Genomic DNA, 20,304 nt, shown 5'->3' with positions numbered 1-20,304 from the left:
AGGTCTTCAGAAGGAGGTTCGATCACGTGTTAGTGTGTGTGTGTGTGTGTCCTCTAGTGTCCTGATTTGGGCAGCCTTTGAGCAGTTTCTAGAGCCACGCAACCAGTATTACATCAATGTAATAGAATGATCATAGTGTGTGAACGAGTGACTTCCAGGGGCGAGGCTCTCAGGGCGCATCGAGGAAGGTGAAGAAGGCAGGAAGAGGGTGGGATTTGAAGCCGACCGGGAGGCAGTGCCGGCTCCGAGCGGCAGGGGGCGCCGTGGTGCGGCCGCGCCGGGCCCAGGAGCGACCCGGCGCCTACGGGCTCAGTCCGTCCGCCATGCGCGCGCTGCTGCCGCTCCTGAGCGTCGGCCGAGGGTGGCGCGTGGGGGCCGCCGCCCGCCCTCCGCGTCGCGTCATGTCCCTGTACCGCACGGAGGAGCGCGGCCGTCCCCCCTCGGAGAACTACCGCCTGTTCTTCAGTAAGTGGCCCGCCGAGCTCCGCGCCGGCCCGACCAGCAGCCGCGCCGCCGTGCCCTGCCTGGCCGGGTCCGCAGCCCGCGGCGACGGGGACCGGGGCTCGGCGCGCAGCGGGGACGCGCTGGGCGGCGCGGGGCCAACCGCCCTCTGCAGCGACCGCAGGCGGCCCGCAGCGCCGCACTCCACCCGCTGACCTCCCGCGCCGCCCTCCCGGGAGCGGCCAGCCCATCCCCCTCCGCACGGTCCGGTCGCTTTACTTTGGGGACCGGGGCTCACTCCTGAAATGAGTTTGCATGTGAGCTGGCTGCAAGCGCAGGCGTAGTTGGAGGGAGGAAGTGGGGGGGGGGGGGGGGGGACCAGGCGCTTGGCATAGGCTAGTGTGCAAATGCCCCAATGGAACCTGTTATTTTGTAGCGCTGACTTTGAAAAACAACACTGATAAACCGAGTTTATACCTGAAAGTTTGCACCCTGAATGCCATCCACAAACAGGACTCTGACTGGCGTTCTAGCAAGATGGTGGCACCACCTCTTGCCCATTGAACTAACCTAGAGGGAGGTGTCTGGTGCTGCCCTGAGCTGGGCACCAAAGACAAATGGCTACTCACCTTTTCTTTTCACCGTGTAGTTCCCCCCCCCCCCCAAATGTGAAATAGCCACGAAGATCGAGGTGCCTTCATGCCCCATTGACTTCAGAGCCCTGAGGAGAGCTGTAAGCCATGTAAACTCTTGTGCACACCTGTTAGGAGTTTACACCCTGAAGGGGGTGGAGCTAGAATCTTGGAAATGCGTAGGTTTTGCTCGGAAACCCCAACCTATTTCTTAACTTGTTAAGCATTAGTTTTTTTTTTTTTTTCCACCTGGTAAAACGGGGATGCAAACATTGCTGTGTGTGCAAAGTAGTCACTAGGTTTATAGTGTAACTTGTAATCATTAATAACTATACTTTTTATAGTTACCTTTCTGGAACTTGAGGTTGAGGATTGTTTTATGATAAAGGAGCAAAGCTAATTTAAACTCTTGTCTTCTTGTTTTCTTTTGATTTTTGAATCAGTGCCTGCCTCTGCCTTCTGGATTGAATACAGGGGCCTCTTCATTTGACAAACCCTCCTAAGTAATGCATCTGGTACTAAATCGTTTCTTAAAAATTAGTTTCTGTGCTACAATTTTTCCATCCTGTCTTGTTTAGTCAAGACTGATTAGATTTTTTAAAAGGGGAGTGGGCTCTGCACACAGTGGGAGCCTGGGTAAGACACCAGTCTCAAAAACAAGAGTAATAATAATAATAATAATAAACCCCAAGGAGAAGCCCTTAATAAAGTAGACTCATTTCTGAATGGATTGTGTCCCCAAAGTTACAATGTAACAGTTACTGGCAATGTTCTCCATAAAGATACTGTTACCTAATGACAGCTTCCTAAGCAGAAAAGCTCTTATGTATAATATGGTGAAATGTTCTACATTTACAGTAAGTACGGTCACATGTAGTGAATGTGTTCTGTCAGAAACAAACAACATTAGTTGTTCTACAATGTCAGTTAATTTAATAACAGTAAATTTAGAAGCTACTAGGGTTTGGTTGGGCCATACTTGGCCAAGTAGTCTATTTCCCTTGATTGCTGGCCAGGGTTAGCATTCTGGAGCTCTGTCTCCTGATCCTTGGACCCAGTTGATGATCAGATGACAGGTTGATGGTAGTTATAACCCTTCAGGATTAAGTGGTCTTGATAAAAAACAAGGGGTAGAAATAGGATAGGCAGTTTATGGTGGAGGACTCTGGAAGTAGACTCAGCCTTGGGGAAAGCTCAAACACCTGAAGCTATGTTAAGGCGATGGGAGGAATAATTATCCCTTTCATATGTAATGGATAATGTAGTTATCCTTCCCAGAAGCCCCACCCTCAGCATAGATGCTTGCAGAACTTCCTAGCATAGCTGAGCTTGTCCACTCTTCTGAGTTACTTAGAAAACAGCTCTTTCTTTTTTCCAAAGCTTAAGTGTGAGTTTTCCGATTCTCTGGGCTTTTTCATTCTTTCTCCAGAGCTGCCCATGTCCCTGTCACCATGTGGCTGCTTACAAACTGTGGCTTTCTTTCTTCCTCTTGATTTCTAATAAAATCGGTGTCACACTTGAAGTCTATTTCTAAATTCTAAATTCTATGAGTAAGACTAGGAACCTCAAAGAAGAAATCCTCATTTGCCCAGTACTATATTGGGCAACATGCTTTATGACATCCAGGTGAGGATGTTGTACCTTTTCATTTATCTTTTTGTTTGATAAATTCTTGGGTCTGGCTTTTCTGATAGGGTTTTGTTACATTTGTGAAGTGTGTGTGTGTGTGTATGCATGCATGCACATGCCAGTTGCATGTGGGAGTTGGTTCTCTTCCTCTAACATGTGGGTCCTGGAGATCAAATGCATGTTATTGAGTTTGCAGCAGGTGTCTTTAGGCACTGATCTATCTTTCCAGAGCTTGATAAGATTTTAATGTGCCATGTGCTTATTTGGTCCCAATGTACTTGGATAATTTGATAGAATATCATTGTGTGGACTTTTAGGGGTGATTTATTTCTTTATCTATATCCTTGATTGATTAATTGATTTGTCTGTGCTGGTGGTGTTCTTCAGGCAGTGTTATTTACATGTCTGCCAAGGTGCCGAGTCCTCCTGCCTCTGCATTTTTGCTCAAAATGGAGTAAATTCTGCTTGTAAAATGGAGTTTCTCAGGCTAAGGCACAGCCTGAAAAACTACTGTTATAACGAGATATATTGAGATCTACCCTAGATAAGGGCACACTGTAGTCTCCGTGCAGTACGGGACAGCAAAAACTGTGCTGAGCAGTGGAGAGGTACAAGATGTAGTCATGTACCCTGCCCTCAAAATAATGTAACTAATGGCTAAGAATATAAAAACAGAGAAAAGCTGTTCAAGAGCCTGGAGTCTACAGCACAGCTGGCCAAGCACTGGATTTGGAATGGGGAGGCCTGGATCTTAATCATGGTCCTCCTGCTGGGTGCTGCTGGGCAGGTGGTGGCAGTGTATCTTCTGGGGACAGTTCTGCCCTAAAAGGAGGCAGCTGACCCTGTGGTACTCCTCAAGGTCCTTTGTGCACTAGTATTCCTTCAAGGATTTGAATGCATTAGTAATAGAAATTCACATAATCTGTATTGGGAAAGGTCCGTGATGGGTATCTCCGAGACTACACTGTATTTTTTTTTTTTTTAAGCACCAAATGTACTTAAGATTATTCTGAAACTCAGATGCCATAAGTAAAATTGATTTTTATTCAGTTGAGTAAATAGAGCAGAACAGAAGAAGGAAAAACAAGCAAAAGGTTTTATTGAAGTAAATGGCAAGGATCTGAGTAAAAGCAAGTACTTACTATCTGGGGGGAGGTTCAAATGGCGGGACTCTTACTGGAAAAGTTGAGTTAAACAGTTCCTGAATTACCACCAGATGGCATCAGTGGCCCAGGACTTTTTCTACTTGCTGAGAGGGATGGATGAAGTGATGGGAATCTACCTGAGGGTAAGTTGAGGAAAGGGAGGCAGCCCCTCCCCCTTGCCCTGTGGCCCTGCTTAGTGTCTTACCGAACTTTATTCACTTCTCTTTGTTTCTGAACATTATTTTATAAATCGTGGAATGGGAGACTTGAGCCCAGTAACCGTTTTTCAAACTACGCTTACTTGAACACAAGTGTCCCTTGAGATTCTAGGTTTGCCTTCAAACACAGGGTTTTGTCACTTAATAAACTAAAACGTTTCTCATTTAATACCTTCTTGGAGAATAATAATGTGCATATTAAAGTTCTGGAAAATTCTGATGTAAGGCAGTGCATCCCAAACGTTTGAACTGTGAGTACTTATTTCTTAGAACATTGCTAATGTCTGAGTAGCTCTGGAGTTTCCTGGAACTCAGTTTAGGAAGTACCATTCAGGGTGATTCCTTCAGCCTCTAGAAGCTGGTAGGCTATGGTGATAGACACAAGCCAGCAAGGCATATGAGCTTTAGTTCTGACTTCACCATCTTGGACAAGTCACCTGGCTGAGCTAAGCATGGTATGACCTCTCTGGCCTTTTAGCTCAGTTTGTCTCTAGCATAGGGTTAGGGGTAATCAGAGAATTTCCATGCCTGCTCGATGAGGTGTGCATACAGAGAGATGTGCAGGCAGTGAGATGTGCATGCAGTGAGGCGTGTTGTGAGGCGTGCATGCAGTGAGGTGTGTATAAAAATGGTCAGTGTCTCATGGCAGTAGTTACTAAATTATGCCATTTTGTAACGAGTACGGTTTTTCTGCCTGCCACCTGGTCTTGTCCTGCTGCCACGCCGCCAGCCCAAAATAACGCACAGAGATTTTGTATTTGATATTATGTTGTTTGTCAGGTGCTAGTTTCTTATCGGCTAGCTCTATCTTAATTATTAACCCATTTCTATTTATTTCCACGTGGTCTTACCAGGGAGAGGCGGCTGGCGGTTCTGGTCTCTCCAGGCTTTCCATCCTGACTCCTCCTTACTACTTCCTATTTCCTCCTTGTCTCCTAGTCCCTCCTATCTTCCTTTCCTATTGGCCAACAGTGCTTTATTATTAACCAGTATGAGAAACATATACAGAATGACATCTCCCATCATCTCCTCTTTTCTGTCTAAAATAACATGAAGGGTTTTAACCTTAACATAGCAAAATATATCACATAACAGTTATCAAATAATCACAGTTAACACTATTTAGTCCATTAACATTTAGCAAGATTTGAAGAAAATATTCCATCATCTATCCTATCTTTGTGTGTCTAAAGTAACTTATCTTTAATACTAAGGAAAACTATAACTATAACTATCTGTCTTCAACTCCTTCAAAGACCACAGAAGGATAATATATAAGCTCTAGAAATGACAGAGACATCTTGCCTTTTCAGTCACCCGAAGTTCTTCTGTAATCTTCCATCTTCAGCCCATAGGCCATAGTATGTCTGACAGACTCTCCAGTAAAGCAGAAAACTTTAAACTGTCTTCTTTATTGGCAGTTTGTTAGTCACTTTTCTCTGTGTCCTGCATACTGTCTCGAAGACTCTTCCATGAAGCAGGATCTCTGTAGCAATGTCCATCTTGAATCAGCAATCACTTTTCTATGGGTCCTGCATGTCCAGTTTATATAGCACAAAGTCAAACAGTCCAGACAAGAGCAGTATCTTGTCCACATGGCTAGTCTTGCCATATTGAAAGTAAACTCCATAACGAGTTTCTTCAATGTCCATCTTCCTTTCTGTTGCAGGTGGTATTGCCAAGAGCAATTATGTCTCACTGTCACAAAAATCCTAAACCATTTTAAATGCCATATTCTGTAGGTCTTTGAAAGGTTTGAAGAATGCCTATCTATCTCAAATACATCTCTGTTTATCTTGAAAACCTAACTAACTTAACTCTAAGCTTTGACTATCATAGGTAATTATCTATAATCTGTACTACATTATACATTACATTTCTAAATGAGCTATATAAACACAATACCTAAACAAGAGGAGAAATATACATATCACAAAATTGACCTTAAATTGTATCAGTAAATGAAAATCCATTCCAATACAAAGTATCCATATCTATACCATAATTCCCTTTTTACCTTTAAAAAGAATATTGGTTGTGATCATTAACCATTTATAACCAAGTCCATTTAAATGAAAACAAACATTTATAAACAATGTTTGGGAATTTGGGCGTCGTTCTTTCCAAACTACTTCCTGCTGACAGGGGGCGCTGTCATGGGGGGATCCTGAGAAGATGGCAGTAGTCTGCATGGCTGCCTTGTTCAAGCAGTTTTGAATGTTGGATCATCAGGAACTCTGTTTCAGGGGGCCTGGCTTGCTCAAACCACATTAGTCTGGAAGGAATCCATAGCTTTTTATTTTCTGTGGAAACAAAAATAGAAATCCTTTTCCCCAGTAACTTGTCCTTGAACTTACATTTTTGAGTCAAAGCATTTTTAAAATATATAAATTGAATTAATCCAGCATTTCCTTCAACAGTTGTTGTTTCCTCAGCAGTCAAATGATATAAAGACAATATAATGCCATACAGTAACCAGATTCTCTCTGAGCTTTTTATCTTTATGTGGCTTTATTATTACTCTGTTTATTTTACTTTTATTTTTTTTATTTTTGACATAGGGTTTTACTGTGTAACTCTTATCTGTCCTGGAATTTACTCTGGATACCAGGTTTACTTTGCAAATCACAGAGATCTGCTTGCCTCTGTCTCCCAATTGCTGGGATTAAAGGTGTGTGCCACCACACCCAGTTTCTCTTTGTCTATTTAAAACCATTTTATTTTTCTCTCCCAAGCCTATGTATTTTTTTAAAACACACTGTAAACTTTTAGCACCTTTTCTTAATGTAAATCTGTCTCTACTGTAAATCTTTATCTTTTTCTGGCCATGAGTCTTTATCTGTTAAACAACAACATTGTTAAAATGAAAGTCATAGCTGTGTCAGCCTCGGTTTACCAAAGATGGTGGCGGGTACTTTTACCTCCAGCACGGAAAGCTGTGCTCACCGCCTTGGTCTGCGCTGCCACCCAGAAAGCATGCTGCCGGCTTGGAGATGTGGTCACTGCCATTGCCATCTCTCATACACACCAATAAATTGTTAGCAGAGTTTCTTAAAAGCCCTGTGCTTTTTTGCGGCTTTTGGTGAGTCAGGAATCCTCGCTTAAAGGAGCCGCACAAATATCTGCTTGTCTCTTGCAAAGCAGATTCCAACCGAGAAAAATGCTACTACCAAGAAACCTTGCTTGTCTGTGTTGTTTTGTTTCTAACACCGCGTTTTTAAGCTTTTTTTTTTTTTTTTTTTTTTTTAACTTAAGTGTAAATTTTTATTAGCCACGTGGGCGCCATTTGTAACGAGTACGGTTTTTCTGCCTGCCACCTGGTCTTGTCCTGCTGCCACGCCGCCAGCCCCAAATAACGCACAGAGATTTTGTATTTGATATTATGTTGTTTGCCAGGTGCTAGTTTCTTATCGGCTAGCTCTATCTTAATTATTAACCCATTTCTATTTATTTCCACGTGGTCTTACCAGGGAGAGGCGGCTGGCGGTTCTGGTCTCTCCAGGCTTTCCATCCTGACTCCTCCTTACTACTTCCTATTTCCTCCTTGTCTCCTAGTCCCTCCTATCTTCCTTTCCTATTGGCCAACAGTGCTTTATTATTAACCAGTATGAGAAACATATACAGAATGACATCTCCCATCACCATTTCTCTTTTGATTTTAAGAAATCAGTCATTTTAGTTTTTCTTTATTTTTGAAAATCTTATAGTTATACAATAAGACCTCACTTTTCCTTTCCTTTTCCAACTCTCCCCAAATTCCTCCTAGCTGCATTTTTTTTTTTTTAAATTAAGTCTAGCTAGAGCTACCCATATGCATGTGTGTGGGACCATGCACTGGAGCCTGGGAAATCGAGCAGTGGTCACATCCTCCAAAATGAATGATGCTCTCTTCCCCAGCAAATACACACTGCCAGTAGTTCCTCAGTAAAGGGTGAGGTCTGTTGATCACCTACCCCATCAGCACCAGTTTTAGCTGGCTTGATCTTTTGTAGGTCTTGTGCAGGTACCCACAGCCAGCCGCAGTGAGTTCATGACTGTGGTATCCATGTCATATCCAGAAGACAGCGTGTTGCTGCACTACTCTGCATACTTGGGCTCTTACATTCCTCTCACCTCATCATGCTTGGTGTTCTCTGAACCATGGTAATAGGGGGAGGAATACACATGGCCTGTTTAGGCTGCACACTCACTGTGACAAGTGACAAAGTACGCATCCCTCCATTGACTGGTGACTACTGCACATGCTGGTTTTTTGTTTTTTTTTTTGTTTTTTTTTTGATATCAAGGTTGACAGCATCTGGGTCTATGGGTTTAAGCATAAATATTTAGAAAGCAGTTTGACAATATGACCATTTAGCAAACAAACGATAACAGCTTCAAGTCTTCCCCCGCCATGTGCCTCTGACCAAGAGTACAGTACCAGGCTTGGCGTCCCTCCTGTGGAGCAGGCTTCAACTCCAGCTCGAAAGTAGTCCATTACCCCATAAATGTTATGCCACTGTTTTACCCGTGTTATAGCACCAAGGGTCCAGTGCTGGGTAAAGACCGGGAATGTGTCTTCTCCCCCAGCAGCCCACACAACACATACCTGGTACTGTGAAAGCCAGCCAGCAGGGAGCAAGCGTCTCTGTGAGTGTGTGGGTAACGAGTCCTGGCAGTAACCTGTGTGTCTGAAGACCTCTGAGGCCACCCTGACCAGTAACTCATAGCAGGACATCCCGTGCCTTGTACTGAGATTCTCAGTTAATAACTTCTGCAGGTGCCATTGTGTACTCATGTAGGGCACCTGATTCAAACGCCTTCTTTAAATTAGATTTTTAAATGGGCTCATTAGCTAGCGGGGTTTGCATAAGGCTTTTCCATAGATCCTTAGTTTTGGTTAACCTATTTATTATCCCCTCTTCTCCCCCCCCTCTTGCCTCCATCCCTACTTAATCTTTAACCCCTATTATTGCCCCACCATATTTCATATTCCATGTATTTCACCATCCTTCTGTTGTGAATAATTTTTTTTTTTTTTTTTTTTTTTGTATGCTGTGAAGATGTGTCGCTCTCATTGTTAATGAAAAGCTGATTAGCCAATAGCTAGGCAGGAGTTTTGTGGCAGAGAATGCTGGGACGAAGGGTGAAGTCTCAGGAGTCACGAGCAGACACAGAAGAAGCAACATGGGAAGTTCATAGATGAGGTAAAGGAGCCTCACGGCAGCACATAGATGAATATAAATAGGTTCGTTTAAGTTTCAGGAGCTGGCTGGAGACAAGCCTAAGCGATCCACCAAGCATTTATAATTAATATTAAGTACCTTGTTATTTGAGAGCCACTGCCTAGACAATGAAAACCTCTGCCTACTTCCCTCCAATTATACTTTTTAAATAAGTTGAGACCTAGTGGGTTTTCCTATGGCTTTTAACACACAGTTTAAATTAGCCCCTCTCCCATGCCAGTTAAAGCTATCCACTGGAGGGATACACTGCTTCCATTTTACTTGTAATTGATTGTCCAACCTGAACGTGCCTCCTCCCAAAGGCCTCTTTCTCATTTGCTGGCTTCCACCGTGCTCCAAGTTGAACATACAAGCAAAAGATTAGAAGCCAGAATCCCGGCTTGAGAGAGCAAGTATAGAGTTTGTGTTGTAAGTGTAATTTACTCACTGAGTGCAATCTTTCCCACTGCCATGCACTTACATGCACATTTCAGGTTTTGTATTTTTTGACCTTCACAGCTAAGTAATATTCCGTTGTGTATATGTATCACATTTTCTTACCCATTCACCCACTGAAGGGCATTTCCTGGTTACTGTGAAAAGAATAACAGTGAATGGGGGTTTTCAAGTGTCTCTGTAGTTGGATATAAAGCCCATTGGATTTATTCCCCGGTAGTAGTGCAGCTAGCTGATCATATGGCCCTAGTTTTACCTTTCCAGATTGGTTTCCACGGTGTCTGCATTAGTTTATACTCTCACCAACAGCGCATAAATACTCCCTTTTGCTGCCTTCTGTGATAGCATTTGCGGTCGGTCACGTCTGTCCTTAATGAGGGCCATTCTGAGTGGACTCGGATAGAACTTTTTTCAAGATTTATTTATTTATAAATGTTCTGTCTTCCTGTATGTGTGCACAACAGCAGAGGCCATTAGATACCATTATAAGGTGGTTCTGAGCCGCTACGTTGTTTCCGGGGAGTTGAACTCAGGACCTCTGGAAGAGCATCCTGTGCTCTTAACCACTGAGTCACTTCTCCAGCCCCTGAGATGGAATCTTAAAGACTTTAATATGTAGTTTCCTGATTGTTAAGAGTGTTTCTAGTATTCTCTAGCCATTTCTACTTCTTTTGGGAACTTTCTGGTCAGGTCTATAACCAGTTTTTAATTGGGCTATTTCCCTATTGTTTAGAACAGTTTTTCTTTTTTTTTTCTTCATGTATTCTAGACAACTAATCCCCCATTGGGTGTGTAGCTGGTAAAGGTTTTCTTCATTCTGTGGGCCCCTACTCATGCACGAGCATTCCCTTTGCTGCACAGAAGCTCCTTAGTTTCATGAGATCCCATTTGTTGGTCAGTGGTCTTAGCTTTTGTGCTACCAACATTTTATTCACAAAGTCCTCACCTGTGAGTTGGAGTTCACCCCCCTGTAGCAGTTTTAGGTCTTAATGCTGAGTCTTTGTCCCATTTTGTGCATGATGAGAGAGAGAAGGATCTGGGTTCGTCTTTCAGTAAGTTAAATCCAGTTTTCCTAGCATCATTTGTTGAAAATGCTACATTTGCCCAATGTGCATTGTTGGTATCTTTGTCAGAAATCAGGTAAGTATAGTTGTATGGACTTCTATCTTGATTAATCTGTTTGTCTGTTTTTGTATCAGTACCATGCTGTTTTTAATTATAAATTTTTAAGAGCTAATAAATAATTTTAGCAAAGTGGTTGGATATAAAGTTAACATACAAAAATAAGTAGCCTTCTTATTTACCAGTTGATAGACATATGAAAAATATAGAAACAATTTTATTCTCAATAGACACACACACCTGGAAATAAGCCAAGGAAATCAAAGACTTTGCAATGAAAATTTTAGGACATTGAAGAAAGAAATTGAGCCACGAGACAATGGAACAACATCCAATGCTCATGGATTAGCAGGGAAAGAAAAAAAAAAAAAAAAAAAGATTGTGAAAATAACCTCCCTGCCAAAAGCAATCTACAGATTAATCTCAGTCAGTATTCTAGTGTTCTGGAAACGTATGGGGAGACACAAAGATCCCGAATAATCGAAGGACTACTGAATAAAAATTATGTGGTGAGCAGTATCACCATACCTGACTTCAAATTATACGATTGACCATAGTATTAGGGATACATTCTTTCTGTTGAATCCCATGGAGGGTGACAGTGATGGATTCAGTTCTTAGACTTGTAGTGGACATAGCCCTGCAGCCTTGCATTAGCTGCGAAGTGACAGTGAGCCCGCTTTAGATAGGATTACACGTGCAGCACTGCCTGTCTGCTCCCTGTGACGTTGCCGGTGGTTTTTTTTTTTTTTTTTTTTTGGTGGTGGTAACTTGAAAGTGACTTATTTTAGATTTTAAATTTTTCTTAAAGGAGGGGGGAAAACCCATACTTTCCATAATGTGGAGTCTTGTTGGTATGTGGTAGAAGACAGATTCGCTTTATGGAACAGTGTTGTATGTAACTCAAGCTATTTTTATTTATTCCAGGGCTGAGTCATTCAGGTCTTTGTTGATGTGATTTCCTTCTCTTTTTCTTTTTTCTTCTTTTTGGAAATAGGAGATGAAATTACCATCGTTTTTCTTAATTACATCATTTGAGTAGTGGGTGGTGACATGTTTGAACTTAGTAAAACTCCCTACGAGTAACTTCCTGTAAGTTAGAATCAATACATTTAAACATAATTGTTATTATGTTGATATTATTAGTAAGTTGATATGTTAAAAGTTATGTTTACTTGATGTTAGTTATAGAACCTTCAAACACTTTAGTTTTCTGAGTGAAGAGCTGTAAAATGGAAATTCTGTGATTTAGATGAAGAATAGGGCACATTTTTTTCACTGAAGGTCATCTTTCAAATTTCTTAATATTTTAGAAAGTACTGCAAAGCTCATTTTCATTTTATTTGTTATCAAGTTTCCAGTGAGAATCTCTGTAAATGGGTCAGTAATGCTGTGTATGTTGGTGTTTGCTGTCAATATAGCTATTTGGTGTATAAATGTTATATTATAATGCTATAATATGTCCTATATTATATAATGGTTATATATTATAGTATATAATATATAGCATACTATATAATATATAATTATACTTTATATGATTAATTTATAATTATGTATCAGTTGATATATTATGATATTACAATATATGGATATGTTGTATATTTTATAATATATAATGGTATAATATTTAATTATATAATATGGTATTTATAATGTTATAAATATTAGGTAAGGGTTCCACAGTCTGCTCTGTTTTCTCAGTTGCAAATACAAACAATACATTTTCAGCAACATGAGACAGTGAAACCTTAAAGAGTTACATACTGACAGAATGAAAAGTAGTTTAGACAGTTGACGAGGAAGTTGCGAGGCTGGAGTACCTGGGACACGTTGATGAGCCTGCTGGAATTCATTAATTTTTGCCTAGGGCTGCAGACTGCCTTTATACCAAGACACAGTGTGGTGACTGCAGACATTTATCTCGTCAACTTTCTAGTAAATACCATATTAAAGTCAGAGCGACAGTCCACAATCAACAAAGAAGGAGCCGCTGGAGCTCAAGAGTTCACAGTATTTTATCATTGTCTTAAAGAAGTGTGGCTGTGATGGAAGTGGCTAGTGTGTGTGTGTGTGTGTGTGTGTGTGTGTGTGTGTGTGTGTGTCAGAGCGGGTGGAGTTGGGAGGGAGCCGAGCAGGGCTTCAGGCCTTGTGCACACACTGAGATAGGTAGGCGAGAGAGAGGGTGTGATATGTGGCTCAAAGTTGATAACAGTTATTTTGACGACTTTCTCTTCATATCACCCTTTCTATGACCCTTCTCTTATTTCTGACCTCTAACCTGTGAAATGCTTCCCAATTCATAGCCCCTGCCTCTACACCGTCTCTCTCCCCTGGAGTTGGCAAAGTTGTCTGTAAAGGACCAGATGGGAAATATTTTAGGCCACATGAACTGTCCACCTCTGTCATAACTGCTCAGCGCTGCCATCAGTGACCAGAGTCAGCTGACTATGGCTCTGGGCGGACCTACTGTGTGTCTTAGTGTTGCCTGTCCATAAGTCCTAGGCTTACACCATCAGTCACCAGTCTGGAGACAGGATTCACATGGCCAGCTTTGCACCTTGTATTGTTCCTTTACTACAAACCACACTACAGTTCCCACGCATGAAACAGAAAATCTTGGTCACCTATGTCTGCCCAACATGTTTATCAGTTTTGATCAAGCTAATGAAATTGGCATATTCATTGCCTCAGATATTTATTATTTTTGTATAGCAAGTACGTTGGAAGCCTCTTGTCTAGCTATTGGAAAGTTTGTGGTCCGTTTTATAGCTGTGGTCACTAGCCTCCTGGAGCCTGGTGTAACTGCTGTGATGTGCCTTCAGCTGACCTTTCCACGCCCCTTCCCCTGCAACCTACTTGTCCCTTCTCTTACCTTTGTCCCATGTTGAGTCATTGGCTTCATATCCTTTTGGGACATATCCAGGTCAGCTTTTGAAAAGTGCCCAGAGTACACTATTTCCTGTCCACCCCCATCCTTGCCACAGCATCCCTGTCATCATCACCTTCAGGAGATCAGTGGCAGAAGCCTCCTGATTCTTTACTGAAGGCACATGATCCTGTTTAAGTAGCTCTGTTCAAGCCCAGCGTGCTTTCTGTCCCACTCAGAAGAAGTTTGAAAACTGAGTTAGGATGCAAGGTTCCTTATGAGCAGATGTGAGACAGTGCCCTCCCTTTTGCTGCCAATCATCCTCTTGCCTCTGGTTGTTGCATTCCTGCCTAGCTGGCCCATCACCTCGTCTGTGATACTCTCCTCAGCCCGTTCCTCCATAGTTGCTGGACCCTCTTCTTCCATTCCTGCAGGCTGCCGCCGCCATGCTGCCTGTGTGAGAGATACCTCCTGACGGCCCAGAGTCACCAGCATTCCCTCTTTTTGTCCTGGTTTTGTGGCTAACCATTCGTGCTGTGGTTTATACGTAAGCATCACTCCTGTGTCCCACTAGACTATAATGTGCACAGGAGCAGGAAGTTAGAATACATATGCCTGGCACATAGAACAGTGTTTAGAAAAGCACACATGTTCTGCAAAGAATTACCAAGTGAATTAATGTCAGGAAACCTAGTAAGCATTAATGGGGGTGGTAGAGCTGGCTCATTGGTTAAAAGCACTTGTTGCTCTTGCAGAGGACCCTGGTTAATTTCTCAGCACTCAGTTCCAGCGAATCTGATGCCCTTCACTGAGCTCCACAGGCACCAGGCATGCATGTGGTATACACATATCCTGCAAGCAAAACACCCAGTGTCATAAAAGTAAAAACAACACAGCCTCAAACAAACCCCGATGCATGTTCTCCTTCCCATCATGCTCTTCCTCTGCTTTCCCCGTGCCTTGTCATATGTCCTGCAGGAGTTACCTTGTTGGGAAAGGGTTGGGAAAGGACATTAATGGCGTGGAAAGGGGGAGAAATGGAATAGTAATAAATTGTTTATCTGATAACTACCGAATGCCAGCTAGATGCTAGCTACCTTTTTCCATGAAGGGAATTCAATAGAAATGTAGCAAAACAGACAAAACCAAGCACCAACAAGGACACTTTCCCTCAGAATTTAACCTGGCTACATGCTCATGACCCTGAGTAGGGGGAGGAGTAAAAGTTTAATAAAATAGTGGCATTATTAAGTTGTCCGCCTCCGCTTTTATTGAACTGGACTCAGAACTTATTATTTGTTGTTTAGCCAGCTGTTTTGTGATAATTTTATTAATCGCTTATTTTGGCTTTTTGCCCCAGCATCTTGCCAGCTCCAGGTGGACCTTTCTTCCTGTGGGTTATAGGTGGAAACTGTGGGTTATACTGTTAGATTCCTCCTAAGGAAATGAACATCAGTTTAGTCTAATCCACTGAGTAATGAGAGCGTTACTCTACCTTAGCTGCTGTCTGCCCGGGTGTTTGAAGCCAAGCACAATATTGAATGACATGATTTTAGCAACCAAGTATGGGTAGCTGGCATATATTTCTATCTTCAGGCTGGAGCAAGGTTTGAAAGCCGAACTAAAATGTAATTAGCATTGCTAAAAGCCTCCCGGTTCTGAGGGACATCAGGGCCTGGCTGCCGCTGCGAGCAGGGTGTGCATGCTCCTAATTGCCTTGCCTTTTCCTTTACAGAGAATGTAGCTGGCCACTACATTTCCCCTTTCCACGATATCCCTCTGAAGGTGGATTCTAAACAGGTATTGTTTTTTACTTGTCTCGGGCTTGAACAACTTCTTGTACATGATAGTACAAAAGTGGTACTTCCCTCCGGACCTGACAATTCTTGTCTAGAAATGCCTCGAAAGTAAAGACTTGGTCGGCAGGCAGGAGAAGAAACCGAGGAGCTGGAACAGGGCTGCAAGCCTCCTTTGTGAATTAAAATCTGTGGGCAGCTAGGAAAAGGGTTATTTGTGGTCTGTGAAGTTTAAGCTTTGGTAGGAACTGAAGATTCAAGGACGGTAATGTGGGACATTAATCTGCTTATGTTGAGTCATAATACAGTTAACATTTGCGGCTGACTTCTGTGTGTTAACCCATGCTAAGTTGCCATAAGCTGCCCAAGGGCCATGAGGCAGCAGGGGTTTCATTGGTTTGCAGAGCAGCGCACATCTGGCCAGCGCCAGAGCCAGGTTTGGAGCTGGCCGTTCTGACCACAGAGCTCCTGCCCATTACCACCCTATGAAGCAGAAACATAAAGCTGGAAGAGCCCAGAGTTTCATTAGGTCTTCTCTTGGAAACCACTTGACAGTCGGAAGGATGCTGGTGAGGTAGGGTTGTCAGCCACTGCAGAAGGGAGCCCCGAGGGCGCCTGAAGGCTGGGTACAAGTGCGCGGTGCTCGCCTTGTGTTATTGTAACCCTGATGGCAGCTACCGTTAGTTACTAGCTTACTTCTTGATGAGGTTCCACGCCTTGCCCTTGGTCCCACTTGTAGCTGTTATGAGATGGGCTTCAGTTTAGACGTAGTGCTTAGCCTGTCTCTTCAGTGTTCTGACGGACAGGGTGTTGTGAACTAAATACCTCTTGTCTGCCCAACACCTTACTTTTGGCCAGAGGTGTGCATGCATTTGTTTATCCACTTGGCCAATAGTCGTTGCACACTTAGTACCCGTGGCACTCTGTGTGCAATGGTGAGCAAGTCAGATGTAGCTCACACTCAGTGGGAGGACACAGGCAAGCCATAGGAGAGGCCAGTCAGATGGTGTTTAATACTGTAAAGGAGGATGGAGGAAGACGGATGACTGACTATGTAGTGTCCTATCTGGGGTTCACCATAACAGATGTGTACACTGCGTAACAGCAACGGTGCCAAAGCTGCGTTTGTTTTTTGGTTTTGGTTTTATTGTTTTTAATTAGGAAGTAGGTAGGGGTGGGTGTGGAACAAAGACAGACACACATCTGTGGGTGTAACATTCTGCCTATGGAATTTGAGGATAAGGCAGGACACACAGGACAACTTATAAGACACAAGGCTAGTGAGTTGTAGAGGTGCAGAGGTGTATGTGTATATGCGTGTAGAGGTGCACGGCATGGGTATAGATGGGCTTCCCTACTTTGGAGCCAGTCATGATTGGACTTTTTGCACCTTGTATCTTGGGATGTAAAGTTTTCAGAACAAGAATAATGTTTCAGGACAGTGTGACTTGGAATCATCATTTTCTGTTTATTTTGTTTTCTCCTTCGTAGTCATTTTGGTGTGTAAGTGTTACATAGACCGGCGAGCATTTGTGAATGGCATAATCTTTCTTCCCACCCCACCACGTAGCCTGGCTTAATTTAAAAATGCTTAGCGGAGACAGAGTAATCACACCTTGATAGGATTCACAGGCAGGAGGTAGAGCCAAGCACTTTCACAGCTTGTTAGTCAAGCTCCCGGGAGTTTCATTTCGATAATGAAATGACTGTTTGAGATGCGGTCACTGGAACCTGCGGGTCTCTCCCTGTCTCTCCCTGCACACTCGGCAGAGCCTCTGCCTGCATCAGGCAGACTTGGGGAGTTAGTTAGGGGGAAGAGCTTTGGACTTCCTGATACTTTTAAAGCTCTTTGATTATTTGTCCATTTGAGGGTGGGGATGCTCGGGGACAGACAGTACTAGCAGGTTGTCTGCTGAGACTGATTTCTAGACAGCACCTGATAAAGCTCGTGTGCAGTAGGCACATTTTTGTTGCTGTGCATCCTGCATTTTTTTTTTTTTTTTATGAGACATTCTAATCACAATTACCATCTTTGCTCTTACAGGAAAATGGCATTCCCAGAAAGAAAGCACGAAATGATGATGAATTTAAGGTACCTTTTGTTGTTTCTTTCGATTGTTTGAATCCTTTAAAATTTTATTCCCTGTGTGTGTGTGTGTGTGTGTGTGTGTTGTGTGTCTGTGTGTGTGTGTCTGTGTGTGCACATGAGTGCAGGTAAGTATTCATGGAGGTCAGAAGAGAGAGCCAGATCCTGTTCAGCTGGCATTACAGATGGCATTTTAGTCTGAAGTTATCTTTTCAGTGGGGAAAAATATATTGCAAGTTCTGAGTGCCAGCTTAAAATTTAATTCTTTAGCCAGGCAGTGCGCCTTTAGTCCCAGCACTTGGGAGGCAGAGGCAGGCAGATCTATGTGTGTTTAAGGCCAGCCTGGTCTACTGAGCGAGTTCCAGGGACAGCCTCCAAAACTACAGAGAAACCCTGTCTCAAAAAACAAACAAAAAATTAATTCTTGTAACACAGATTATATGTTGGGCACTGATTGGTATTTATCTATTATCTTATTTTCCCCCTAGGGGGAAAATAAAAAGAAAAGGACTAAAGGAGGGATTAGGCTGCCCTGTCATAGTTCTGATTTGAAATAGGTATCTTTAATTGTCTGATAAATGCTGCTAGTGAATTGTTGGCCTATTACTAATGCTAATCTTAGGGAAACAAGAGCGATCCTGGCTTTGATAAATTACATTCAGAGCACACTGCAGCTGGAGAGAAGGGCATGGTGGCATGAGTCTCTGGCCGTCAAGTGTAAATGGTGACTGAGAGTGTGGCTTGCAGGCTCAAGTTTCAAAGCTGGTGCTCTTTTGGCCCTGCGGCTCTGTGCAAGTGGCTTTGGTGGGTTAACTAGCACAGTCCCCTCTGCCCTCACCTTGAATTCATCCATCTGCGTCTGTCCTTTTACAGCCAGGTTTTCAAAGATGAATACATTGTGTAACCATCTGCCATATAGTTATGTGCGTGATGCCGTGCTGTGGGAGTGTCTTCTACATGGACACACCTACAAAGCTTCCATTTTTTTTTAGCGTGAGATTCAGTAGATACACAAACTACTGTCAGTTAGCTGCAAATGTTTCTAAATGATCAGGTAACTGTTGCAGACTGGTCATGGGCCTGGGCTATGCTGTTTTAAACCATTCCTTCCCCTTGACCATGATTCATTGACATAAGCATAATAGCCTTACCTAATTTTGTAAGCCACCTTTAAATGTTAAGACTTTTTCTTTGTGAGGCAAGCTGTAGGCATTGTATGTACCCACACTGACCTAGTGTCTCCTTCGAGTTAAGCAGTTTACAAAATGTAGAAGGGAGAAAAAGAAGCCATGGCCCTTTTGTAATGTTAAGGAATCTGAAATCACTAGCCTTGTTTTAGAAAGGCATTTCTAACTCCTTGTAAACTTTCTAACTGCCTATAATGATACCTTTGATTTTACATTATGATGATAGCAAGAACAAATGTTCTTTTAATCATTTTCAACATTTTTTGACTACTTAATTTTTCTGTATGTGTTCCTTTAAATTGCATATCATTATTTTAACCACATTGCCGTGAGTAGAGCGGAACTGGTCTGACTTACTGTTTTAGCTGGAAAATAAATGACAAAACTCATTTTGTGCCAGGTGTGATGATGGTGCACGCCTTTAATCCTAGTACTCAGATGGCAGAGGCAGGTACACCTCTGTTTAAGGTTAGCCTGGATAGCAAGTTCTAGGCTAGCCAGAGCTCCCTGGTAAGACTGCCTCAGAACAAATAAATGAAAGAGAACAGGTCTCCTTGTCCCCAGCGTTGCCACAGCTCTGGAAAGAGCTTCCAGATGTTCAGTGCCCTTTGATGCTACGCCGCGATGGTCAGATTCGTGACGCCTCTGAGTGTTAGGTGGCCTCTCTTAACTGTAAGAAGGGGATGGATATAGAAGGCAGGCACTAACTATCTTATGTTTGGGGTGAAAACTTGCGTTATTCTTTTATTAGAGTCTACTGATTTTCATTTAGCAGACAGTCCCCCAGTGCCAAGTGAAAAAAATAAAAGGTGAATAAAAAGGTTAATGTTCCATCTTTTTTTTTTTTTTTTAACTGCAGAATTTGTTTAATATGGTTGTGGAAATACCTCGGTGGACAAATGCCAAAATGGAGGTACAGATATATTCTCTTAACATAAAATTGAAATGCTAACTTAATCGTATAAGAGCATCTTTTCTAGCTACTTGGCATATTTGGAAGAGGGATGCCAGGCTTCTTTATGTAGGACATAATTTAAAATGCTCTTGTGAGTGTAGACCTTAATTTCAAGAAGAAAATGGTTTGAACTGCATATTTGTTTTTAAGAGTGTTTCCCCGTTTTTTAGGCACGCCTTTATGTCATTTTCTCTGCCCTTTCCCTGACTTGACGTCGAACACTTTCAGGTTTCATTCAGGCTGTGCTCTGTATTTAGTTCAGACACAAACTTTGTAGCGTTTTGTCTGGCTCTGGTGGCAATTTCGGTTTTCAGGGACTTAGTCCTTTAAGAGTTTTACGTTGCCTGGGAACAGTGCCTTCTCCCGAGTCTGGATCTTATCTAAGAGCACCTACTTTAGCCCTTAAGTTTTTTTTTTTTTTTTAACTTTATTTAATTTTTTTCCATGAAACACATGTGTTCCATGAAACACTTTGTGTTCCATGAAACACAAAGCTGTCAGGGATCCCTCCTCTGCTTGTCATTGTCCCCATCTTCCTGCCATCAGACAAGTTTGAATTCTCAA

At 42.6% G+C, this 20,304-nt stretch overlaps 1 protein-coding gene across 1 annotated transcript in view; it reads left to right on the top strand.

The window, feature by feature from the left end:
- The first annotated feature begins 305 nt into the window (after positions 1–305).
- Positions 306–20,304, top strand: part of LOC127218107 (inorganic pyrophosphatase 2, mitochondrial-like) — a 58,142-nt gene continuing 38,143 nt past the window's right edge. Inside the window, 4 exon segments of the mRNA XM_051179143.1 lie at positions 306–465; positions 15,452–15,516; positions 17,557–17,604; positions 19,645–19,698. Of these exon segments, the coding sequence (XP_051035100.1) occupies positions 324–465; positions 15,452–15,516; positions 17,557–17,604; positions 19,645–19,698 (309 nt within the window). The 5' untranslated portion in view covers positions 306–323.

Source organism: Phodopus roborovskii, unplaced genomic scaffold (genome assembly GCF_943737965.1).
Source record: "Phodopus roborovskii unplaced genomic scaffold, PHOROB, whole genome shotgun sequence".
NCBI lineage: Eukaryota > Metazoa > Chordata > Mammalia > Rodentia > Cricetidae > Phodopus > Phodopus roborovskii.
The sequence above is the reverse complement of the archived record's forward strand: the minus strand, read 5'-3'. Positions and strand labels throughout refer to the sequence as shown.